At 48.5% G+C, this 27,288-nt stretch overlaps 2 protein-coding genes across 3 annotated transcripts in view; one reads left to right on the top strand and one right to left on the bottom strand.

Moving 5' to 3' along the window:
* Window positions 1–27,288, bottom strand: part of DOCK1 (dedicator of cytokinesis 1) — a 545,628-nt gene that overhangs the window by 262,555 nt on the left and 255,785 nt on the right. The window lies entirely within an intron of this gene.
* INSYN2A (inhibitory synaptic factor 2A) overlaps window positions 25,150–27,288 on the top strand; it is a 38,666-nt gene continuing 36,527 nt past the window's right edge. The window contains exon 1 of the mRNA XM_065920158.1: window positions 25,150–26,342. Coding sequence (XP_065776230.1) covers window positions 25,150–26,342 — 1,193 coding nt within the window. The remainder of the gene's footprint in view (window positions 26,343–27,288) is intronic.

Here is a 27,288-nt window from a genome sequence, read left to right as displayed (position 1 = left end):
TGCATGCATAAGCAGTAACTCCTTTCCCCCTGCTGTATAGTATTCCACTGTCTTGAATAAAGCCCCCAAATTTTAAGCGTTTGGGTTATTTCCAGTTCAGAATTCAGATGAACAAAACTAAGGAACATCCTTTTATGTCTTTGACTGCTATATTCTTGTCTTTTTTTTTTTAACACGGAAATGGAGATCTCAGAATTTACTAAACTGTAGAGCTGAAAAGCCAGCATTTCTCTGTATAGCATCTACACACATCTAAGAAGGAAGCAAAAGAAAAGAGATGCAAATATTTTCCTATCATCTGTCTTGTACTTTCTTATAGTTTTATTCTTAGGAGCTTCTGCTTTTGGAAAATCCCACATTAAATGGTTAGCTATTTGGGGGACTTCCTTGGTGGTCCAGTGGCTAAAACTCTTGGTGTTCCCACTAGAGGGGCTTCGGATTTGATCCCTGATCAAGGAACTAATCTGTGCAGCACAGCCAAAAAAAGTAGCTATTTTTCCCTTTGCCAGGGAAAGGGTTAGTTCCTTGACCAGGGATCGAACCCATGTCCCCTGCTATGGAAGCGTGGATTCTCAATCACTAGACTGCCAGGGAAGTCCCCAGATAATTTTAATAGACTCAGAAAAACAACTATGTCTACTTCAGCCATGAACAACTAAAAGCAGTCTTGGTGATATGAAAAACCTCAATTACATCCTCTGTTCACATTAAGTGGGTTTTCTCACCTGCCAATTACAGCTTTCCATTTTCTTCCTAGAATTCCACATCGTGTGGATCTCAACACCACTGCCCCCAGAGCTGCATGCTGGCCAGCTCATGCTGCCACCTGTAGCTTTGTTCTGTCCTGCATTTAAGCATTTATGCGTTTGTCTTTATCTGTTTTCGCTCATGGTCCCTAAAACTTCAGTTTTCCATTACCAACAGCACAATTTCAGGATTTCCTGGCAGCTTTATTTACAGTGACATGTGTAAGAGATGGAAGACAGACTTCTGTTTTCTGAGTTAGCAATAAAGCAAAATTTACAGGAAGTTGTCCAAAATCCTTAGAGAGATTATTGCATCCACAGTGGCTACAGCCCACCCCCAGAGGATTATGTTGAAGGCATCCATGGCGACACTCCCTCCCACCTGGCATTAAATGTCCCTAAGTCCCACACATCCCCAATAACTGTTCCCTTCTAGGAAGAACAGCCAGCTACAGGTTCCCCGCTTTGCACACATCACCTGGCAAATCTCTCCAGCCAGCACGACCAGCACAATACCAGCCAGAGAAGTAAACAAGCTGAAAATTAGACTGGAGGACTCTAGGTTAAGAGAGGATAATAAAGAGCCCGGTGACAGAGTTTGGATCCACAGGTTCAGGATTCCCTTCTCGGGCATATCTGGATGCCAAGAATTATACAGTTGTGTGCTAATGTAGGAGGGAAAAGCAAGTTTCAGGATGTTTTCCGTGTGTGCGGTATCTGTATGCATCACCCGAAGCATCCAGGTATAGACGAGGCATTTCCTATAAAGGGGTTTCTAAAGAATGGTCACTACATAAAGCACCGACCTAGGCTCAATTCAACTCAACGAGCCAGGACCCAGCAGAGCCTGAATCGCAGCACAGAGCTGGTGCTCAGGAAGGAACAGGCAGCAGTGTGTGCAGAGCAGCTGAGACCGAAGGGCTGAGTGAGTGAAGAGACGTCACTGATTGTCCTCCCAATTCTCCCCCCACCCCGCCCCCCAGCCTGGCACTGCCCTCCCGTTTACCATTTCTCTGACCTTTCTTGGGAAACATCAAATCTAATGAACGTGGCTACTTTCAGGTATGCTCAAAGAGACTGAACTTCATGCCCCCGGCCTGAGAAAATTTAGGGAGCCGGGTGGTCCGCGGCTAGCTGGCTGCCTAATGCCAGGCCTGGGCACCAGGTCCCACAGGGATCCGCGAGGCCCCTGGGCCAGCGGCTCTGAGCTCCGAAGACCTCCTCGTTGGTGGATCTGGGGGGAACGGGGTAGCTCCTTTTGCCTCCCCAAGTGAGCTCAACTCTGGCCTGAAACAAACGCAGCAAGTGCCCTGGCCTGGCAGGTGGGCGGGGAGCGCCACTTGGGGGGCGGGGGGAGGGTGGCGGTCTTGGTGCGGAGGCGCTGGTTCCTGAATGTCAGCGGGCAGCAGACGCCGCGGGCGGACTGCCTTTGGTACTCGAGCCAGTTACAACCAGCCTGTCGGGCAGTCCCCGCTTAGAGGGGCTGACCCCAGGTTGGACCCAAGGCAGGCAGCAAATCCGCAGATGAAGGGGGCAGCCGCCTAAGCCCCCCACGCGCTCCTGATTTCAAAACCGCGGTCGGTTCGGTCGGCCGCCACCGCTGGCAGCCTGGGCGCGGGGTCCCCAGCGACCCCCTCCCTGGAAAAACCGCTGGGTCCCCGCCCTCCAGCTGCAGCTCGGAGGCGGCTCCAGCTCCAGGGCAGGCTCAACAAGTTCCCGGGCCGCGGAGCGCCGCCTGCAGCCCAGAAACCCCGAGGACGCGCCGCGGTGGAGCCCCGCGAGCAGGCGGCGGCCGCCGGCGGCTCCTTCCACCTTCTCCTCGGCTGGGGCTCGGGCGTCGGCGGGCGGGGGGGCCCTGCACTCCCGCCCGCTCGGCTCCCTCTGGGGCCCCCCCGCCCCACGCCCGCGGCCCCGGCCCGGCCCCGCGCCGCCCCCGCCCCCGCCCCGCGGGGCCCGGGGCTCCGCCCGCCTCTGTGCCAGGCGGGCGTACAGGCGGCAGGCGAGCGGCTCCGGCGCCCCGTCCTCCGGCCGCCCGGCTCGGCGGAGTGGCTGGGACCCGGGGGGCGGCGGCGGCGGCGGCGGCGGCGGCGGCAAGGACTTCCCTCCCGCTCCCTCCGCCTCTCCGCCCCCGCCTCCCGGCCCCGGCGCCCAGATCTCGCCGAAGACGATCGCAGTCAATGAGGACATCGGAGGAGCACGGCGCCGGGTGGCTGTGGCTGGCTCCGCCGCGCCGCGAGCGAGCGAGCGCGCGGGCGTCCCCGGAGCCGGCCGAGCCGCTGCCTCGCCGCGCGCATCGCTGAGCCGGGCCGGAGGGACGCGAGCTGCGGCGCAGGGGGCCGGCCGGGCCGGGCCGGCGGCGGCGGTGGTGGAGGGGGGGCGCGGGCGGCGGGCCAAGCCCCCGAAGCCGAGCCTTCCTCCGCGCGAGCCCGGCGAGCCTCGCCGCTGATGCCCTGCCCGGAGTGCTCCGTGCCGCGCCAGGCTTGCCGGGGTCCGCGGCGAGACATGCCCGAGCCAGGCGCTGCACCGACCTCGACTTATCTGTAAGCCGCCGAAGGTAAGCGGAGCCCCGCGCGCCCTGCTCCCGCTCTCCGGCGCCCGCTGTGCTTGGCCGCGGCCAGAGCACCGCCCGGACGGGCGCCGACCCCGGGGTTCTCGCCCCGCGCCCCCGACCGGGCTGCGCGGAGGATTCGGCAGGCGGCCGGGGGCCGGGGCCGCCGGGAGCCGACCGGGCGGCGGGCGGGGGCGAGGGGCGAGGTTACGCAACTGCCTTTGGCCCGGGCCGGGTGGCCGAGGGGCGTCCAGCAACTTTGGCGACGGCCGGCGAGGAGCGGGTCCGTCTGTCTGCGATGTCGGTTCTAGGCAAACGCCACAGCCTCCTATAGCACCCAACAGCCCTCGCCAGGCAGAACCGGAGGTGGTGGAGGGGGCGGGGGGCGCTGGGGGCGGCCCTGGCCCGCGCCGATCTCGAGATTTTGAAGTCTTTCCCAAACTAAAGCGAGCTGGCAAGTACGGCTGATTAACTTTGGGGGGATGAGTCCGGGCGGAGGGGCCCTGCACCGGCTGCGGAGGAGAGGCGTGAGCACCGCGAAGGCACGATGCCCACGTGAAATGCCCGTCTCCTCCCGAGGCGCCCGGGCTCGCCCGGGGTTGGCACCTTCCAGGGGCTGCGGGCCGGGGTCGGCGCCCGCGGGGTTTCCGGGGGTGCAGCATCCCGAGTCAGACCCAGTACGGGCATGAGAAACCAACGCAGGCTGCAGACCGAACGAGCGGGCCAGCCGGCTGGAGAGCCAGGGCAGGAGGGAGGAGGGAGCCCGCGGGCCGGCCCGCGGCCCGGGGCAGCGCCGGGAGCCCCAAGTCAAGAACTAGAGTCTGCGTCTTGCTGGTTCATGCTCAGGGTTCCCAGCTGGCATCTCCACTGCCAGGATAAAGAGCCTGTTCCTGTGACCTCAGCACAAGGCATGCCACAGGGGGATGGAGCTCGCAATAAGGGGATGCCAGGAGTGGGGGTGCCTCTGGAGTACACCGGGGCTAGAAGCAGGGCGTTTGGCTCATGTACAGAGAAGGGCCCTGACCCCTCTCCCGCTGCGGGTCTGTGCAGGACGGCTGGACCCTGAACCAGAATCAGCAGTGAAGCAGTTTTAATTTGACCTTGTCTGCTTAGGCGCTTAAATTCTGCGGAGGCATCCCAGGGTGAACTGGACAAGATGGGGATGGAACTTTGGGCCAGCCCTGCCTTGCCTGGGAACGCAGGAGGTGTTTTCACAAGACTACAGCTCAGAGGGGGAGGGTCCAGCCAGCACACCGGGAGGTTTTCCTTGGATAAGCACTAACAAGGGGGTGGGGTCGGGGTGGTGGTCCCTTTCCATCTGCCAGAGAGAGGGGGGATGTCAAGGTTATCAGACTGCGGACTTGATTGAAGACTACCACCCACATCACCTGACCCGGGCCATTCTCAATGAGGAGTACACGTATGAAATCACTTTAACCTCATTAAGCTTATGCTACAGACCCAGCACAAAGTATAACCATCATTTCAACTTTGTGGAGGCGGAAAGTGCTGGGGTTTTACTATTCACATTTTGTGCTATTTATTACATTCATGTTCCTGTTGAATGTGTCTTTTCAAAGAAAAGTTCATATTTATCTTTGCCTTTTTTTTTTTTTTGCTTTAGCGAACGTGTTGTTAGCTCAAAGGAAAAATGGAAGTCCTGCCATTTGCATGCCTCACCAGATAGTAATAATTCACTATCCATGTTTACTACTTACATTAGATGGCACTGCTACTCATGATGGTTTTATTACAGGCGCATTTGCAGAAAAAAAAAATGTCTAGCACAGCCATCACTAATTGCATGATTTTGCATAAATTATGTTAGCTACAGAGAGTTTGAGCTTTTCTTCACTAAATTCATCATTTCCTTAAGGATAAGGTGATCCCGTTTAATTTCTTTAAAGCCCTCCTTAAAGACAGGTGCCCTTGAAAAGCAGAGGTTACCTTTCGATTTACTGGAGTTTATTAGTGTGATTAAGACATTAGCTTTTACTTAAATCAGTCCCATTGTCCTACTGAAACACAGCCACTGCTGGCCACACAGGTTAGTCAGGCCTCAGCTGGAAAGTTGGCACTTTTACTCTGGACTTTGGGGGCTTCTCTGTTCTGCCATAATTGTTTTCCCCATGTGCAGGGTAGGGATTTTCTGTTTTTTATTTCTCCCTCTGTAGAGGGGAAGAAAAACTTTGTAAGTAAATAAGGTAATTAATCGAAGACTTGTGTATGAAAGGCATCGGAGTACCAAGAAGATTCCTGCACAATGAAATAAGCAGTCAGAAAATAAAAATGATTCTCAGACTGTAGAGCTGAACCCAGCAGAGCAGTTGGACAGATGTGTTCGCTTAGCTCCACATTTGTATTCTCTTGTCTGTTCTCACCCATGGCTGTCTCATTTAGAGCTACAACTACTGAACTCTCTTGTATGAGAAGCAGATTACTTATGTGGGGACAGGCTGCTTCTCGGGGAATAATAATAAAGAAATCACAGCTACACTGCAAAGCGGCAGTGCTGTGGCCCAGCATCAGTGGAGGGAGGCAGGGATCGGGTCGTCTGGAACTGCGAACTGTGAAGCCCTGGGCCAGCCCACCAGGTACCTGAGTAGGTGCACTGCAAGGCTGCTGCTTAATCAATCCGACGCTCAGGAAACCACACCAGTCGTGCCTATTTAAGGCAAACCACAGTCATCTGGGGACTGTGGTCATGATGGTGACTCCCCCAGACAAAACTGGCAATTCCCTGACAAATTCCTCCAAGCCCTTCATTCCCCCACCACCAAAATGAGCTGACATAATTTATGAAGCAGTTTCTTTTTAGTCTCCTCACATATTTGATTTTAATATTTCATAACATGACTTCAATATTTTAAAGCAAAATTTAGTATGATTGATATGACATGACAACACTTTTATTACCAGGGAATTTGCATACAAACATTTGGATAAGTCTTTATCTAATATTTGGGCTGACCTATAACATAAATGTCATAAAGACGTTACACATTTTCATCAGTGTATTTTTAAAGTATATTTTTCTTATATATTAAGGACAACACAGAGATATGGTGTCACGTTGTGGAGATCCTGCTGGGATTCATATAAAGACGCTACTTAGATGTCAATTCATATTAAACAGTGAGCCATACAAATTACAGGTTTGAACCTTTGGACTATGTGTGATAATGTGTCTGTTTCAGGTTCAGGGGTCCTGAAGTGTCTCCAACCACCCAAGTATCTTACCTGTCAGGTTTACAAAAAACATACCTAGGGAGACATTTCTGGATTCGAAATTCAATTCTTGATATAAACTCTCTCAAACACCCCCTCTACCATAAGCCACTGTAATATTCAGTATGGGTCTGAGTCATACATACTATAGACATAATTCACACCACAATGAATGAATGAGTTGAGGGACTTTGAGTTAGCTAAAGATGTTATCAAGTGACAAACCAATAATGTAAATAAAAACAAAAACACTCTAGCCTGATAGCTCTGTGTCTTTCTACTGGACACATATTCTCAGCTCTAATTGGGAGAGAAAGAAAATGAACTTGACTACAGAAAAGCAGATAATAGGGACAAGGACTTCTGTTTCTAAACTATAAACCTTTCGCCCAACGCTGTGTTTCTAAGGGATTTGTGAAGAACAGTCTTCAAATTCATCATTTGCAGATATTGCTTCTATAGAGTACTGAACTGATTATTCCAAGTACTGTACATTCACAGACAAGCTCTCTGTGCCGTGTTATCTTGCTTTTAGGAACTGACACCAAAGACGAGCAGAGAGAGGTTCACGTCTACACACTGACCCTTCACCTGAGTTATGCTATTACGGCCATGGCTCGGGTAGAGAAGAAAACTTCTTGAAAAATCACAACAGTATGGCAAAAAGCTGGTCAGAGTTTATATTGCAGTTACTATGGAAAATTCCAATTCAATCCTTAATAATCTAGCCTTAGGCATAAAATGAAATGCAGTAAACTATAGCATATGAGAGACATAAGAAAGAGGTTTTGTGAAGCCAGAAATACTACGGGCAGGCAGTCCTGCAAATCTGATACTCGCCTCATCAAGGCTGCAGAGAGAAAACGCAGGGAGGGGAAGCTGATGGTCTGAGAGCTTCGTTTCGGCTGCTCGGTGAAGAAACTGCCAAGGAGGTATAGCATTATCTACTATCAACAGAAATGAAACTGATCAATCTTTGTTTGTGTTTCCAGGTCATCATTCCACTGGTGATGTGGGCCCCTCCATACTGGTTGTTCTCTGGGAAGTATCCTATGTTTGTCAACTGTCCAATTCTTTATCTTTTTCGTGTGTATTAAAACTTTAGTAGTCAGACTCAGAACACCCCGTATTATCTGCATTTTGTTCCCTGGAAGCTGCTTGCTTTTGTAGTAAGCGATTTTAGCATCCTTGGAAAGGTAATGGAACTATAAAACCTGGGCTCCGGTAATGGGCAAGCACTGGGAAGTAGATTGATATGCAGATGGCTTGGTCCAGAAAGGAAGGCTGATCTGTGGAAATGTACCCAGTCGTAGCGGCAGTGGCCATAGCAGGGTGTGAGATATTGCAAGATGAGTGAGCGGTTCTCAAGGCCAGGAGGGCGAGAGGAGGTGGGAGATAGGATCAGGAGAGGAGCAGCCGTGTGCTTCGGGGGTTCCCAGGCAGACAGGGTGATGACCTCACTGAGAAAAGGGGATAAGATGCACACACAAATCCTGCAGCTACGCACGGCTGCTGGGTGCTCAGAGCGAGAGGCCTGTGTGGGAAGGTAAGAAGTGACCCTGGGCACAGGTCTCAGGGTGGAGGTCAGACAGTGAAGAGCAGTTTAAAGCCAGTTTACGGAGGAACCAGCAGGGCAGAAAGGTCCTGTGTTCATTGGTGATAGGTAACCGCTGAATGTTTTGAATGATTGCACACATTTCTGGAAGACGAAGCCTTGACAGCTAGAGACCACCAAAGAGGAGTCAGAGATCAGTTGAGAGGGTCTGACAGGTGCTACTAACTGGTACAAAAGTGACTGGTGACCATGGAGATCTATACAAGGGGGCATTTGAGAGAGAGACATCCTGGGTGGTGAGTCTGTAACATGGCAACATGGAGAAGGGACTAAAGATGCTACTAACCCAGGCGGACACGGGGCTTGGGAATCAAGAGAAGCAGAGAAGCCATGGAGCCAGCAGGTCTGGAGGAAAAAGATAGGATTACTATCAGAAATCGGAATGTGAGTTTCCAACTGGAAACATTATTTTAAAAGATAAGTTCTTCATCATTTCTTGCTTCTTAGAACTTCCATGAGACATACTCTGAAAGAGGAAAAAAACTAAAGGATTCACACCACAAAGAAATTCTTAAAGGACTAAGAATAGTCCTATGAAATAACAGGTGCTTAATGAATATTTAATGAAGCTATTAACAATAAACCTAGTCAGTGATTTTGCTAGAAATTCACAGACTCCAGATTGGACAATAATTTTTTTTTTCCTTCCATTTCAAGTTTTACTTGTTTTGAAGTAGGAATTAAAAGGAAGAATCATGAGATGTTGCTAACAACGAAGACAACTTCTAGAGATGCACAATCTTCAAATCTGGGCCACATGGTGATTAAGGAAGAAAAAAGTATCAAAGGTTTGGAGTTTTCCTTCCCCAAACTCAACCTTATATAGAGCTTCCTTTGGTGAAAATTCACATGGGTAGAAGTTGAGTTTTTAAAGAAAGAATGTAAGTTTAATGACCTAGTAATAGAATTAAGAGTAAAAGAAACAAGGGAGGTAAAGTAAGCCTCAATCCAGTAGATTAAATGCTCTTTTATCCCAAATGCTGACAGTTTTTGGCTGAAAGGAATTTTCACCTTACCAAAATACAAGTCTGTTCAGAACAGTCCAGAGTCTGTTCAAGACAACTAGAAAACATCTATCTCTTAGCCTTGACCCCACCTCTCAATTTTATATCATGACATATCAATTTCATTGGTTTTTGTGCCAGACCCACCAATGTATCTCTTCTTTATTCAAGCAATACCAGAGTGGTTCATAAAGATGTGGCTTTTTGCTTTTCTCTTTTTCCCATGTTGAAATCGCATGGCACAAACAACTAGACAACTAGTTTTCCATTAATCATGCACTTACAACTCACATACCTTGGAGAAGTGTGGCAGGGAGTCACTCTCCAGAAAAGTCCATACACATGCAAGTGTAGAGAGTCTGAACATCTAACAATGCTAGGGACTTCCCTGGCGGTCCAGTGGCTAAGACTCCGAGCTCCAAAACGGAGGGCCTGGGTTTAGTCCCCGGTCAGGGCACCAGATCCCGCACAGCACAAATAAGGATCGCACAAGCTGCAACTAAGACCAGCCGCAGCCAAGTACATGGGTATTTTTTAATGAAAACATTTACTAAAATATTTTAATAAAAATGCTAAGAAAGATAAGTTTCTCACTTTTAAACCATATTTTTCATCTAATTTCTCACGGCATTGAAAAATCCCATGATAACAGCTTTTCTCAAATATTTATTGTCTGTTTGTTTTAAAAGTAGTTGTTAGTTCAGAGGGCTTCACAGAAGGACTTTCCCTCCTGGTTTAATTTTTGTTGTTGTTGCTATTTCTAGTCATCTCCATGTACATTATTCACTCACCTCTAAGTATGTCTCTGCTTTATTTATTGTTTCTATCAGATTTACTAGTGGGGCTAAAATTCCTAGGGTTAGGCTAAAGGATGGAACTGATCACAGGGTTGTAGAACCTGACCCTCTGAACACACCAGCTGGTCTTCTTGGGCAGGGCAAGCCAAGGGAGGCATCCTTTCTCCAGGAGCGAGGGGTAGAGGATGGACTGGAATCTAGGGCCCCTGGCTCTCATTTCATTCCTCGTGACCATTCAGTTCCACATCAAAGCCTCAGTCCTAACTCTGGATCTAAAGCGTCTGTGAAAATGACCACTGGCATGCCCAGTTTTCAAATAAAAACCTACAACTGTATACTTTATATAATCAGCCATTCAAAGTGGCGTACCAACCTTACAACAACCTCAAATCTATTTCTCTCAAATAATGTATGCAGTGTCATCCACAGATGTAACCTATTCTTAAGTGCACTGTCCTTATCAACATCACTTCATCACCAGCAGCAGCATCACCAAGACCACATACTGGGGGCTACAGATACTAGCCACCTGGGCCCGCATCACAGATCAGAGTGCTTACAGGTGCATTCACGGGACACTGTCCACATCTGTACCCCCAGTTCTGCCAATTACTATCGGGGTGATGTGGACACAGGTTTACCTTGCAGTGCCTCAGTTTCTCCACCTTTTAAAAAACAATAACTGGTCCATCAGAGATATTTGGTAGAACTTCCCTAGTGGCCCAGTGATTAAAACTCCAAGCTTTCACTGTAGGAGGTTCAGGTTAGATCCTCTATTAGGGAACTACAATCCCACATGCCATGTGGCATGGCCAAAAATATAGAAGAAAAAACCAGTATTTGGAGAATGCAGTATTAGAACATGGACAAAGTGAGGCTTCCCTGGTGGCTCAGTGGTAAGGGATCCCAGGTTTGATCCCTGGCTTGGGAAGATCCCCTCGAGAAGGGAACAGCTCCCCACTCCAGTATTCTGGCCTGGGGAAGTCCATGAACAGAGGTGCCGGCAAAGAGTTGGAGACGACTGAACAACTTTCACTTTCATTTTTTTACTCACCCAGGTTATATAATCCGAGCAGTATTCTGAGCTCATTTGTGGAAGGTACAGAACTCAAAAGCAGGCAGGCAGTCTCTACACCTCAGTTCTGAAGCATCCTGTGATATGACAGGGCCAGGAATGATCATGACAAGAAAAGACAAGAATGACAGAATGCCAAAGGGATGACCTTGCGTACCCCCTCGCCGACTTATAAAATCCTACACGTAAACCATTCACTAATAATCAATCTCCAACCCCAGATCCCTGCTGAGAAGAGCTGTCTCCACCCCCAGAATTTGTAGGAATGGACCGAATTCTAGATGCATTGCATCCCCAGTCAGAATCATCAAGAGAAAAAAAGGTGTGAATATACCTTATTCTGGCTATGGACCTGCCAGGTGACAATTTACTTGGCATTCACCATGTGATAATTAAGCCACATTGCAGAAGACCCGTGTTTTGAATGGTGACAGTCACAGGTCACTCATTGCCCTCCTCTGGGAGGAGAATCCATGTCCACTCTTGATCCAAAGTGGGGCCACGGGAAACTCAGCATGCTGGCCTCAACCCGGGCTCTGTTTGGTAACCAGCAACTTGTGGCTAAGTTCATTCTAGAAAAAACATTATAGAAAAGGACGGCTCTCCTTGCTCCCCTGGGACATCACTCATTCATCCTTTCATTCAGTAAATATTTGTGGGTACTTTCTATGTGTCACATGTTGCTCTAAGCTTTAGGAATGCCGCAGGAAATACAAGAGAATGAGGAGAACAAAACAAAACCTGGAGACCAGTGGGTCTTCATCTTGCGTGCGTTATCACAGCGATCTCAACTCCCCCGTGACCGCTATCCCTGGACTGGGGTGGGACCAGTAAATGTCTTCTAGAGAGTCAGGTTCAAGGATGGAGACCCTGAGGAAGATGCATGTTTTCCTACTTCTGAGAGAAGAACAGTCTCCCTTAGGATTCTTTTAAAGGCTATCTTTAAAAACACAACAACAAACCTTGTAAAAGCTTCCACTTCTTCAACGCTTATGTTCTCCTCCAAAGTTTCAAAAAGGCCAAGTGTAGAGGGGTCATTTAAGGTTTTGGAAAGACATATGTTTTCCTTTTAAAAAATTATTTTTAGGATTCTGAGGGGTGCAGAATCATTTCAAGATCAGCAGCAGTACTGCTTACGTGCGGCAACGCCACCTTCCCTTCTGAACCTACACAACATTTCCCTTCTGTTCTCTCTCCCTTTCCCACAATCCCCACGAAGGAAGAGGTGCCCGAGAGAGCAAAAGACAGAAGCCAAGCACAGAAGCATTGACTTAAAATGGGATCATGCGTCCAGTCGAACACTCGCACTCATTGCGTGCTGGATGCTTCATAAAACGTGAAACTGTGACAGTCTGGCCTCAGTTTCCTGCCCTTGGCTGGAGGGTTTTTTCCCTAAGAGGAACCGTCCAGCTCAGTTCTGGAAGGGAGGAGGAGGGTCGCTGCAGCCACCTGCTCTGGAGCAGTGCAAAGCTGACGGTAGTGGCTCTCGTCCGCAGGAACGCTCCGTGCCTCTGCCCCGCTGAACAGCACCTGGGATGTAATTCCCCAAACACCACTCCATGCTCTCTGTGCCTGCCTGTCTGTCTGGGCAGTTCCAGGCCTCCCTGTTTCCCTCACATTCTCCCTCTCATTTCATTTCTCCACCTCCCCTTTCCTTCCTCCCCATGTTCATCACAGAGTGGAGTGTAGAATTATTTCTGAGTATCGATTTTATTGAGTGCAGTTTATTGAGTGCAACTTTAGTTATGTATACTCAAAGTCAGAAAAAGTAAAAAACTATTTACTTCATGCAACACTGTTAGGCCAAAGAACACACACTTGGAAGTGACCCAGTGCAGAGGTGTGATCCTGAGCTCTACTGATTCCCCCCCAAAACGTCAGGGGTTCCTCCTCTACAGCAAACTCCAGGATTCAGTTAGAAGGCTAGGCTACAATGATTCCACCCTAACATGTTCATGTTATCCCACATGATTGAGATTTTCTAATTGAATTCTTATTTTGCCACAGCCACATCTCACTCCCAAGAAGAAAGCCAGGCAATATAAGGACAAGCCTACTGGTGACATTTACAGTAGCAAGTCTGTGGTTAAGGGCCCTGATGTGCTTTAGGACTAAATAGAAAATACACATCACTGCTGAACCATCTGCTCATTTTTGTGCGTGTATGGGTCATCTCTTGTTCCTGCATCTGCACAGGAAAAAAAAAATTTAAAGTAATACTTTGTAACAACCAAATTCCAGAGAGTTACACCAAGTTTCAGAAGATAAAAATCTGTGGAACATGGTTTTTCTTAAACTAATGGAGCTCTGTCCCTTTACCCTTCCATTCATCTGATCCCTACCCAGGATCCAGGCTCCATCTGATTGAGGATCCAGGTGATACAGAAAGAATCCATGGAAACCAATAATATTGAGTACCCACCCTAAACCTTCTTAAAATGTCCTGGGTAAGGCCCCTCCTATGAGGATACTGGGATGCATATCATTATATTAATTACCAAGGATCAAAGGCTGACTGAGTTCGAGAGAAAGAGGAGATGCTTAGCAGAATCTAGTCTGCAAACACTTACGTAAGTGTAAGCAGAGAGAACGGACACATCAGAGCAACTGAGGCTTGAGGCCCATCTTTCCATGTCTCCCAGGGGACGCCTGCCCTGACTCCCCAGGGAACACTGGGTCCTTTCTTCTTCCTGCTCCCAGGATGGTCCTCAGCACAGTGGGCTGCTGCTATCCATGGAAGAATGTCTTTTCCACGCTGAGCTGCACACCGCTGAGGACTGGGCCTCGTTTTGCTGGGTGCCCAGCGCATGCTGTGGTGCCCGCATCACCCTTCACAGGCAGGCGCCATTCACCGCGTCTGTGAAAGGGCCATGAAGACAGGTGTAGCTGGGGGGGAGGAGGGGGCAGGCAAGACTAGACTTGAACCATGAAAGAGGAAGATGGGGCAAAGCCCAGAACATGAACCGCTGGGAGCAAAGACATGGAGGAGGGAGTGACCGAGGTGTGTTCTAGAGACACTGCAGGAAGTGGCTTAACTTGAGCAGACAGGCAGCTTGTGAGTAGGTATGAGACATCTAGGGGGATGAGCAGGATGGGAGGACCCTTACAAAAACTGCTGTTTGGAAGTGCTACCCAACTGAGACTAGGCAGGTACCCACAGAGAAGAGAGATGTTTGTGGTTGGAGGTGGGACCGTGAGGATGCACAGCGTGGAGGGATGGAGAGCTGAGAGCAAGGGACGTCAAAACACCAAGGTCGAGCTTGGGACGGTGAGGATATAAGGAAGACATCAGTAGTGAAGCAATGGGAAGGTAAAGCAGAGATGAGTGGGACTGAGTGATGGCATGGTTTACGGGGATGAAACCAGGGAGTCTGGCAGGTAAAGCACCGTCAGAATAAAAGGACTCAGAGACACACAGCATCCTGTGATGGATGGGCTGGGATCTCTCGCAAGCCGAGTTCAGTCCTACATTTAACACTGGGTGCCTTTGCTCCACGCTCAGCTGGGGTGAGCACAGTAGCTTTGTTGCTGGGTTGAGTGCAGACCCTTAGGGTCTCAGGCCATTCGCCCTGTGTAAGCCCTCCCCCCAGAAGGGCAGAGTCCTCCAGGCTGCCAGAGACACTGCTGAGCTTCTCATGCACAAGGAGGCAGACTTCTAAAGACATTAGAACAGAATGCTGTGGCTGGGGAGGGAGGAAGCATGGCTTCTTATTTTTTATGAGGCCACATAACGTCATGTACAGAAAAGAGAGCAGTTCACAATAGCTGTTGGTCAAGGAAAAAAGTTAAAGAACCAACTGACCCGGGAGAGTAAAAAACCCCATGGGGACTAATGAGAAGTCGAATTCATGTGAAGAAGTAAAATGTGAAAGCCATCTGGACATCAAAGGATGTGACACATAGACATTTTTTATTTTTTTTTTCACCTCCCACCCCTAAGAATATTTTGGGCGCTAAATGCAGAAAGTGCACCCTAAATGCACCTGCAGTTGCAACTATTAGCTACTACTAGGAATATTCCCTCTGTTTCCATGTCCCCAGTGACTGTACACTATCTCCCTGACAAGCCTAAGTCTGGTCTACACTGACAGCATCTCTCTTCAGGGTGACGAGTCATTTCTGAGGTCCCTCTCATTCATCAGCTGCAGTGGAAGGAAAGGGGTCTTAATTCATTTTCTTAATTCATGTCCTTGGTCCGCTCAGATTAAATAATTCCTGCATCATTTTGTGTGATAGCACAAGTATCACAGAAAAGGAGAGAGAGTTCAGACCAGGCAACTATCCCACACTGGACCATGGCTGACAAAACGTGAGCCATATATGGGAAGACCATACATGCTGACTCTGACTATGGCTTTCTGTTATGATTCTGACCGAACAGGCATCTCTCTACTGATAAATAGAAGCTGATTACAGAAAATACTCATTTCTCCCTTTCTTTCGTGGCTTGCCACCTCAGCAGTACACCCAAGACCTTGCCGAGTCTACAGTTTGACCAGGCCAAGGCAACAGGGGAGACACGATGCAATGAAAAACGCACAGGGGATCCGCTTTGATGGTAATAGATGGACACTCCCATGGCCGTGCCAGAGAGACGGATAGCATCTTTAACTCTAATTGATTTCCATTGTGGTGAATGGTCACCTCCAAGCAGAAACCCTGCAGGGGTATTCCTATGTGATCTGAGATTGAGCGGGGAGAAGCAGCAGAGAAAACACACTCTTTTGACAGTTATATTTTGGGGAAATCACTGTTCTAATTTTAGCTTCAGATATATCATGAGTCAAAACATGTCATTTAGTGAAAAAAAAATATATATATAGGTATATATATATATGGATTCATCATAGTTCATCAGTACGGCAAAAAAAGCCCAAAACTCATTCCAGTGTGCACACATTCTCAAAGGAATGAGATTTTCATAAATAATCTAAGGAAGGGAAGCCGCCTCTTTTGCATCCTACTAATTCCAGCTCTTGCGGTCAGGCCCCACACCATCAACTGATTGTTGCTTAATAACCAGGAACCTTTGGGGAATAAAGTAGGTGGGCTATTTGCTGCATTCATCTAAATGCACTCAAGAGCTATGCTCAAAACAAAAGCCCTTATTTCTAACATTTTCTGTAACTGTCATACTGAAGGGGGAGCGAAGAGGAATAGGGAAATCAGTTCCTCTTTCGAGTCTTACAGATGACTTTGGTGAGTGGCTGTTACCAGTTTTACTGAAATCTTTCTGGACACAGTTAATTACCAAAGCTAACTGCTGCACATAAAGTTTCCTACACTGACATAACATCTCAATTGGAGGAGGTTTTTTTTTCCAGTTGATTTTGGCCACCATCATAAAAGGTTGCTAATCCATTTCTACAAATTTAGATTCCATCTGGACAGAGGATAAAGAAAGGTTAATGTCCGGATAAGCTGAACATAGAAAAACTAAGTAAACAGACAAAAAATGAAGAGGAAAGTCTGGTCCAATGAAGACAGCATCTTCTGGCCCTTCTAAAACCTCAACACCAAACCCAAACATCCACGTAGAAAACGGATGGTTTACTTCCTCTGCCCCAATAATAAGAAACAGGCCAATGAGAATCAGTTTATGCTTTGTGGCTGAAGTAATGGAGTCAAGGTTTTTCTGAAGGTAAAAATGAGTTGTTGTTTTTCTTCTTTTAAGTCAAGAACTTGCCTTTATTACATTAGAAGGGGAAAGAAGCTCATGTATTTAATTTGAGGATCAATCATGATTTTGACATTGTTGAGAGTAAAAAAAAAATACAGAACCTCCTCATAACAACTGATACTAAAGCTTGAAACTCCAATACATGGGTCACCAGATTCACTGGAGAAGACCCTGATGCTGGGAAAGATTAAAGGCACATGGAGAAGGAGGTGGCAGAGGATGAGACAGTTAGATAGCATCACTGACTTAATGGACATGAATCTGAGCAGCTCCAGGAGATAGTGGAGGACAAAGGGGCCTGGCATGCTGCAGTCCGTGGGGTTGCAGAGTCAGACACAACTTAGTGAGTAAGTTACAACATAACAACTAATATTCTTATTACATGAGCATAGAATGCTGCTCAATAGATGCATTGCATAAGACAGCAGATACTAAAGCTCCCACTTAAATATTTGCTATTGCCGAAAAGGAACTGTAGACTAGAAACAATGAGTGGTGTCAGCAGTTGGAAGGACATAAAGCTAACTTGGTCAGAGAGCCCAGGGTCCCCAGGTCACTCTTTGCTCATTCCATCAAACCTTTAAAAAACATCTGCCCATTGCCATCAAGTGGAGTCCAGCTTCTTCATCCCAGAACCAAAGCATATTCAGAATTAGATCCATAAAAGGGGTTTTCTGAAATCAGTGATATGCACGAGCTGCATGTCTCCATGGAGCAGTGGTTTCTTCTGCCCAGGACCCTTTGTCCTGCTTCCCAATGGATGGCCCTCAGGTCTTAATGATGGAGACCTCACGGCAAGCATCCACCCACCCAGGGATGGGGCACGGCTTGGGCATTTCTCACGAAGGGCCACAGCTATGGGGGCTGAGACAGGAGCAGCCCCCCTGCCTAGGGCTCAGTCTCAGAGGCGTGTCAGCATTCTTTTTTTTTTTTAACCCCATTTCAGCCTCCATAGGCAATGACCTCTGAAGAAGGGAATACTTGTCTGGAAAAATATCATTTCAGTGTATTAAACAAAATTAAACTGGATAATGAATCTCACTAAGACACCGTCCAAAATCTATGGCAGTTAGCTTTGCCCTGAGGAGAGGAGGACTTCTGCTTTGGAAGAATCAATCAGTACAATAACCCAGGTCTTAACATTAACTATTTCAGAAGGTGGACGAATTCACAAACAGGCGAGGGGGTTCCTGTCTCACTTCCCTTTCTTGCCTGGGATGCAGGGCATTAAAAGATGGGATATTCTTTTTCATCACTCCCCTGCTCCCAGGAGCCTAACGTTCAGGCATTCCCTCCGCATATAGAATAAAATGCTGACCCAATTAATCCTGAATCCTGGCCAGCATCTTCGACGCCAAGGTGTCTCAACAGCGGGAAAGCCACAAGGAAAACCAATAATATCATGCAGTCCCTTTCCAAACTCATCGAGTTGCTGGCCTTGCTGTTCTGCCGTATCCACTGACTGAGGGGACCCTGGGAGGTGTCCTGGCAGGGCTGGCCCGCTCCCCGGCCCCCACTGTCAGTGACTGCATTATGCCATTGATATCACAGCTCGAGCCCAGACTGGAAAGCTCCAGGTCCCTGCAGACAGCAAGAACTGAACTCACCCAGTGGAGATTCTCTCTCATCAGCTGCTGAAACCCACAAAGTTTGCCTCAGATGCTCGCTGTAGATTATACGGCAAAACCGTTTGATTTCTAATTAAAACAGATGGCAAATTCCACCCAACCGTGAGTCTTCTCACATATTGATATATCTTCAACTAAATACTCCCTGGCTCTCCCGGCCAATCCACATACATACAGAGGGATGCCTGTAGATGTCGACACCTGGGCAGACGAGAGGCAGGAGGCAGGTGCCCTCCAGCCTCAGGGTGAAGCGATTGGAGGTTCATTCCCTATGGACTGCAGTCGTGCCCGACTCTTTGCAACCCCAGGAGCTGCAGCCCGCCAAGCTCCTCTGTCCATGGGATTCTCCAGGCAAGAATACTGGAATGGGTTACTATTTCCTCCCCTCGGGGTTCTTCCCAACGCAGGGATAGAACTGGAGTCTCCTGCATTGCAGGCAGACTCTTTACAATCTGAGCCACCAGGGAACCAGGAAGAGATTAGCAGGACAATTAAGGGAGGAGGAGAAAAGCACAATAATTAAACTCCAGACCACATAGTTCTCATTCCCAAAGTCAGGAGACCTCCCTGATCACATGTGTGCAGAAAGGCTCCTTGGAAGTCAACGGGGAGTGATGCTCTACCCAGAGGCCTTTGCAGCAGAATCCATCTTGGCTAAGAAATGTGTGCTCACACATGGGAAGATACTGAGATATGCCTCATGTGGACTGTGAACCGGGCAAATCAGAATGACTGACCATGAGAAACCCGGAAGAAATACCCCATAACAGTAATTCAAAGTGCCATTAGGGTGCGACAGCAATTCAGGGACTTTCCCTCTGGGAGAGTCTGTCTACACACACTGCACTCTCTTTCCTCTCAACAAATACTTTACCTGCACCACTCCTTTCCGGCTTTGTGGGAATCATTTTCTGCAAAGCCAAAGGGCCAGGGCCCTTGCCGCTGACCGCTGGTCTAGTGGTTAGGATCTGGCCTCCATCTCTGCCTGGGAGCCCAAGTCAGGGCAGGCTGAGCCTACCCGAGATCCAATACACACACACACACACACATACACATGAACACCATCAGGATTTTGAAATTCATTTTCTTTCTTTATCCAAGGCTTCCTCAAAACAATAAAAGATGGCCTTTGGGAGACTGCTTGTACCCAAATCTAATCATTTCTTGGTTTTCCTTATTCGATCCAAGTGTTTCTAGTTTGCAGAGGCCTGATCCCCTCACGATGCCTAAGGTGTGGACCGAGTTTGCTCCTTTTTTTTTTTAATTGGCAAACAATATCAGGACAGTATAGGTCCTGCACCCAAACCAACAGGAAGAAGGGGAAAAAAAAAAAAATAAAACCTCCCCAAACGCACCATCTCAGTGCCACAGTGACGACCATTTTGGTCAGTTTCCTCCAGTACAATTTTGTAGATGGCTTTCTTTCACTTGACATTACTTCACAAGCATTTTCCTCCAATACTAAATAATCTTTATAATTATCACTTTAATGGCCGCACTGAGTGAATGTACACCATAATTTACTTAACCGTTTACCTATTGTTAGGCATTTAGTTGCTTCCATCTTTCACTCCTTTAAGCTGGAATGAACATTTTTATATAAGCTATTAATTTAAAGCGGCAGGCAGAGATGACTCTCCATCACTAATCTAAAAATACAGGGTTTATATATTTACAACTCACATTTGATTATGAAATTTAATTTGAGGGTAATTAAGACATTTATATTCCAAGCAGCTCCTCGACATCGCGCACTCCCCGAGCCAGCCAGGCACAACCATGACTTGCCGTTTTTACCTCAAGACAGCACAGTCCAGTGAATTCTAAAACACAATTTTCTTATGAAAAATAAACTTTCCGAACTCCTTCAGCTTTAGAGCCAGTAGTTTAACTCTGACAGTCCACCATTGAAAATGGCATTTTGGCATCACGATCAATTCAGAACTCATGGCAACCCGGGTTGAGTCTGCTCCAGGACCACCGATGCTGCTGGGGCCTTCGTGGCGGAGTTCCGAGCCACCCGCACCCGATCCTTTGTGCAAACAGGCCAAGGAAAGGGCCCGCCCCGAGTTCCAGCTGTTTGATGCTTTCTCTGGTTTCCCGTGGGTCATTTCGGGTTACAGAGTTCCCCAGTGGGGAACTTAAAGGGATGGACTGGCTACATGATTCTGAGCAAGATCTGGAAAAAAATCTAGTGCCTCGGTTTCTCTATGTGCAGCTTGAGGATAACAATAGTGCCATCGCTGTGAGGATGTCATGAGATCAGGGAGGAAATGAAAGTCAAGTGCATAGGGCAGGACTGGCCTTGGTTTAGGACCCAGACACCAGGAACGCACAGGCTGAATGGGGAGGCTACGCTATAAGGCGTATGTGAACAAACACATGAAGGAAGAATGGAAAACAAGTGTGCCAGGAAGTTCCACTGGTCGCCTGGACTCTTATCTAGAGAGCAACCAGTTTTCTTGCATGACACAATCATTTTCTTTTTCTTTAAAATTCTATCGAAATATAGATGATTTAGAATACTGTGTTAATTTCAGTTGTACAATGACTCAGTTATACACATGTGTTTTTTCATATGCTTTTTCAGTTCAGTTCAGTCGCTCAATCGTGTCCGACTCTTTGCGACCCCATGAACCACAGCACACCAAGCCTCCCTGTCCATCACCAACTCCCAGAGTTTATCCAAACCCATGTCCATTGAGTCAGTGATGCCATCCAACCATCTTATCCTCTGTCATCCCCTTCTCCTCCTGCCCTCAATCCCTCCCAGCATCAGGGTCTTTTCCAATGAGTCAGCTCTTCCCATCAGGTGGCCAAAGTATTGGAGTTTCAGCTTCAGCATCAGTCCTTCCAATGAACACCCAGGACTGATCTCCTTTAGGATGGACTGGCTGGATCTCCTTGCAGTCCAAGGGACTCTCAAGAGTCTTCAACACCACAGTTCAAAAGTATCAATTCTTCTGCACTCAGCTTTCTTTATAGTCCAACTCTCACATCCATACATAACTACTGGAAAAACGATAGCCTTGACTATGCTTTTTAATTATGCTTTATCACAGGATATTGAAGATACTGGGCTTCCTAGGTGGCACAGTGGTGAAGAATCTGCCTGCCAATTCAGGAGCACAAGAGATGCAGGTTCGACCCCTAGGTCAGGAAGATCCCCAGGAGTAGGAAATGGCAACCCACTCTGGTATTCTTGCCTGGAAAATTCCATGGACGAGAAGCCTGGTGGGCTGCAGTCCACGGGTCACAAAGAGTTGGACACGACTGAGTGAGCACACACACTGCATACAGTTCTCTGTGCCGTACAGTGTGACCTTGTTGTTTATCCATCCTATATATGATAGTTGGCCTCTATTATCCCCAAACTCCCAGACAAAATCGTAATGGTAATCACTATAAGCCTGATCCCCCCAGCAAGAAACAGTAAATGAACACCCTAGAAAGCTGTGCGCAACTTGGTATGAAAGTGATTCTTAATATCCAGGAAAATTCCTTTGTAAAGCTTTAGAAAATACCATCAGTAGAACTTATAAACTCATGTGAAGGTAAAATAAGTCACCTACAAAACTCCTTGGTGTCATTACTACTAGCAAGATTAGGAGGACTCTTTTAATATTACCTAAAAAAAAAAAAGAAAAGAAAAGAAAAACCAACAACAAACTAAACTGATAAAAAAAAAAATCTTATTTATCACCATCATTTCTACTAATAAGGAAATTATTTTTATATATTTTGCAACTCTGTAAAACAGAAAGGCGCTTAGGAATTTATTATTATTATTATTTTGCCACTGGCAATTAATTCTTCTGATTTGTTTTATTAGTTTGATGGTTGGGTCCAAGACCAGAATATCTTTCCAAACCAGCAGACTGATGTAAAAAAATTATTTCAGTGCAGTTCTTGGCAAATCGTGATGATGAATAGCATGGTAGGACAAACTTATTCAGACACACATTTTTTAGTCGTGGCAGGGAAAAGGCTGAAAAATTACTAGTAAATTGCTTTTTGTAAAAATGCTCTCTCTTTCAAATTCTCCCTAGTATGAAGGTCTTCTGCAGGATGACGGCACAATACATTCTGACACACCTGGACAACTGAGGCTTTAGAGAGGGAATACGAGCTAAGAGTGAGGGTTAAGGTTCCATTTCCTTATTATCTCCACGGCCCCCATCCTCTACCTCACAGAAGGCCTCTGCGTGCATCTTTTCAGCCTTAGGGAATAAGTGTCTCTCAACTATATATATATAACCTACCCTCATCAGGCATGCTCTGTCCCCGTCACCTGTGATCTTCTTCAGTCTGTATCTCTGCCTTTTCCGTCTTTCCAAAACTGCCTCATTTTTCAAGTTTCAAATGACAGACATCTCCAAATACCCCCAGTGCCCAGTAGGGCGCCAAGGACGAAAGAAGGCTTGTTGTCTGTCTTACTCCAGACTCCCCCCGGATGTGACTGTTTCAGATCAATTCTTTTGTCAGAGGACGCACAGTTGCCGTGGGTTGAGGACTCACCTCCGTGTTGGCTGAGCTCTGAGCTACATCTTCTGCAGACTAGAGCCTCAGAGCTGGCACGCTGCATACCTCCTAGGGAGGTGGGACATTGGGATGCCTTCCTGGTCTCTCACGTGGCATCCCACCCTTGCCTTAGCTTCAGGACACACTCTAGCCACCCAAGGTTAAAGGTCTGATGCAGTGGTTTTCGATAGGAGTCAGCTAGGTACCCCCAGGGCTACTCGCCTGGAGACCATTCTGGCTGTCACTTTAGAGTGGGGGTGCTACTGATATCGAGAGGAAAGAAGGCAAGATGCTAACACATATTTTACAAGGCACAGGAGAACCCCCCGACAAAGACTCACCTGGCCCATAACACCAAGAGTGCTAAGGCCGGGAAACCTGATGTGATTGGAACCAGGCTCTGCAGGGATTACTTCTAATGTCCTCTAACGTGATTACTGGCTCACTGCTCAAGGCATAATTGATGAAGTACTTGCACTTTTTCTCTAAGGCTTTCATTCAGTAACACCAGTGAAGTTTTGGACCATGCTAGTGCCATGCTGGCCTGCAAAGTCAACTTACCTGAGTCCTCAGACTCTGAGTCAGGGGGCAGGGGGAGGCAGATCTGTAACTCCCTCTTGGCCAAGGGCTCCGGGCTCCTCCCTGAAACACCACCCCTGCTGGCCTGCAGTTGTAACTCAGGGACATAGGGAAGTGGCCTGGCTCTCTGTTCACTGGACTCCTGAGGTATGAGAAGCAACATGGACTCGGGGCAGGGGGGGGGTTGGGGGGGGGGGGGGCGCAGGTAGATCAGGATCCTGCCTATGTGTCTTACTTGCTATGTGACTATGAAGAAGTGACATGCCCGCTCTGAACTTTTCTGAGTTTTCGGCTTGCAGTGGGATGAGTGGCACTGAAGGTATTAAGCACAGCTCTCCCCGACCAGCAGGGCACGTGGAGACTGCACCCCCCTGACTCCCAGCGCGGCTTCACCTGATCACAGGGCCCATGGCACTTCTCAGGAAGTGCTGTGGGAGGTCCGTGAGGGTCCCTGGGTGGTGACTGGGACATGCAGCCCGAGCCTGTTCCTGAATCACTCTCACCGGCTCCTGTCAACGACCCTGCCTCTCTGGGCACTTCGCTTGGACACCAGGGCCCTGCACACCCCAGATTCCTCCCGTCTGCTTTCTTCTTGAACACAGGGAGGGGAAAAAAAGCAACGCTAACTCACAAACGGCATACTTAACTGTATTTTCTTGCTTTCAGTTCAGCCCGCAAGAAAGTCCTTCCATGTGTGATAAACAGCTGTGAATCTGCCTAATAAAGTGAAGGCATTTTACCCACTGGTATTCCCCTAGAGCAATCACTGGCCACCTGCATCTTTTTAGTTGCATTTAATAATTCAGCCCAAGATGAATCTGCATGATTAACATAAAGCCTTGTGATTTTATTTTCTTTCAGAATTTAAATCCTGAAACAACCACCATTGTGTTCATTTGCAGAGGTTGTGATCAAAACACAAAACTTGATTCTAGAATGAATAATTTATTTTTTTTTTTTTAAGTATTTTCAAATACTCCTCTCCACAGAATCAAAGAAAAGAGTTGCTAACACAGACTTTGTAGAAACCGGGAAACCCATGCCCTCACTATGGCTGATGTTAACCCATGAGAAGCAAGCCATACTGCCGAGATTGTTCCCTTTGCGGTTTTCCCATAAATCAGCCTGGCCCCCTGTCACATAGCATCCAGAATGGCTAACATAAATAGAGGTAGTTCAGTTCCTCATCGGAGGACTCTCCACATTTATCTGATCAGGAGCCAGAATCCCCATGAAGTCTTTAAGAGAAAACAGCAATTCTCTCCAATAATAGATTAATCAGTAGCCCTCAAAAAAGTAATAAAAGCCCACACCAAGTAAGTTGCATTTTGAAAAACCATCTGCCTGTGAAGTGGAGATGTGTGTGCAAAATGGCAATCTGCAAAAAAAAAAAAAAAAAAAATCGGAAGAGGCAGAGTCGTTGGGCTTCTTGATGAATATAGTAAAACAGGTTTGTCTAATGGGGAAACATGCCTTACTATCAAAGGAAAAACGAGTGTATCCCACACGGAGAGGGAGGCAAGCTTTAACATCTGAGAAGCATTTCAAACTGTGCCTGCCAGGGATTCTCTGCCTGTCTGATTTTCCTTAACATAAAGGCCGACCTCACCTGTTTAAAAATAATTAGGGAGCAGGCATCCGTCATTCTGGCCCAAGCCTGCGCTGCCTGTGGTTTCGCGCGGGTCTCTGCCCCACTGACAAGGTCTGTTGTGTCCGCCTGCAGGAACCATGGTCAGTAAGGAACCCAGCAAATGCGCACTCACCACCTCCGCCAGTGAAGTGGAGCCTGCCGCCTGTCTGGCCCTGGAGATGAGATATGCCCTGGATCCCAACCGGCAGATTAAGAAGCGGAATAAAGCCCTGCAGGTGCGCTTTAAGGACATCTGCGAGGCGCAGAACGAGCAGAGGGACGCTCAGCTCGCCTCGGGCCCGCAGGGTGACAAGCGCGAGGCCAGGCCCGCGTCCTGCAGGGCCGCCTACCGCAAGTACATGACCGTGCCCGCCCGGCGCTCCATCCCCAACGTCACCAAGAGCACGGGTGTGCAGACCTCGCCCGACCTCAAGAAGTGTTACCAGACTTTCCCTCTGGACCGCAAGAAGGGGACTCTCAAAAGCATCCCAGGCACGGAGGCCTTTAAAAGTCAGAACAACGGGTTGGTAATTGACGCGAGAGAGAAGAGCCAGGAAGGGCCCGGCGAGGAGGCCCGGCCGTGGGGAGCCGGCCGGGTGCAGAAGACCACAGCCTTGGTTTTCCACTCCGACGAGCACGTGAACGCGCTGGGGCCGCCCGCCGGAGTCAACTGCGCCGAGCCCTGCAAAACCCCCGACCGGCACAGCTGCCGCGATGCCCGGGTGCAGAACTCCACTCGGTCGTCCTCCCAGGAGCTGGAGTACCAGCTGCCCGGGAAAGCCAGGCAGGGCAGGGCGACCCCGGACACTGAGGAGCCGGCTCCATCGGCCCACCGGAGGGTGTTTAAGACCGAGGTGGCCACCGTGTATGCACCCGCCCCAGGCACCAGGGCCCCCGCGCCGGCCTTGTCAAACTCCGCCCCCTCGAGCGAGTGGTCTCTCTGCCCCGCGGTGGACCTGGAGCGGAGAACCGCCGCGCAGGCCAGCGGGCCCCCGGCCCCTCCGGGCGCCGCGCCCGCCTGCTCGCCCCCGACGCAGTGCCTGTCCCCAGAATGTAGCGAAGAAGACGCCTCCCTGCAGACTCAGGCCCCCTCGGGGCAGGAGCGCCAGCCTTGTCCCCCGGCGCTCGCTGTGGATGAAGAATGCCAACAAATCGTGCCTCACACGGAAGTGGTCGACCTGAAAGCGCAGCTTCAGATGATGGAGAACTTGATCAGTTCAAGCCAGGAAACCATCAAAGTGCTCTTGGGGGTCATCCAGGAGCTGGAGAAGGGAGAAGCCCACCGGGAAGGGTATGTATGTATGTTCCCGCCGCTCTTAAGGTGCCCCCTGCAGGCTCGCCACCCTGGGGGCGGGTGGGAGGGACTGCCAGCCCCCAAAGCCCAGGTCCCTAAATGAGACCAGAGCCAGCATTTCTGAGCACAGATTCAGGTCTGAGGAAGGGTGCGGGGGCAAGTTCAAAGGGGTCCCAGGTTATTCTCTGATCCTAAAACTCATTCATCCTCACCAGCAAGGTTGACTTCTTGGCTAGCATTCATGGGCCTGGTCTGAACTTGAGTACATTTCAAATGAATGGATGGATCGTCCCTTTTTAGCTCTGAGGGTTAAAGGTTTATTATACTGGTGAAGTACAATAGGTATGCCAGTTCAGAAGATCTCATCTTAATAAGAAGCAACTTGCCTCTTAGTAATGGAAGAGAAATTTGGATGGCATTTTGAAAAGTAAATGCTGACTCGCTTATGCTAAATAATTGGAACAACATTGATATTCAGGACTATACCAGGTTTTACATTTTATACAACAGACAATATGGTCCCCCCCCCACCCCCTTACTTGGAGCTTACAGAAGCGATGTCCATTCTGAGACAGATGCTATCTGTATATGATTAGGAGAGAGACGCCTTTCTCCACGAGATGCCCTGTGTATCCAGATGGGCAGGAGAGAGAATGTTAACAGCCAGGACTGTCTGCCGCTGATAACAGATTGCTGAACTTTGTTTCCCATCTTTTGAACTTGAAATTGTGCAGCAGCGAATTTAACAACAAATGACCTAAAGATAGGACGTTAGTCTTGAGCCTCTTAGCTAGGAAGGCCAGGCCGTGTGCTAGGCTGATACGAAACAGCCAGCGCTGCTCTGGTTCTGTGCTTCTTGAAATAATGCTGTGGTTCACTGGCTTTGTCGAGATGGCCGATCAGCTCTTTCCCACTCCCCTGTGATGCTGTCTGGATTCTTCCA

This window comes from Muntiacus reevesi, chromosome 2 (genome assembly GCF_963930625.1).
Source record: "Muntiacus reevesi chromosome 2, mMunRee1.1, whole genome shotgun sequence".
NCBI lineage: Eukaryota > Metazoa > Chordata > Mammalia > Artiodactyla > Cervidae > Muntiacus > Muntiacus reevesi.
This window is presented reverse-complemented; position numbering and strand designations above follow the sequence as displayed.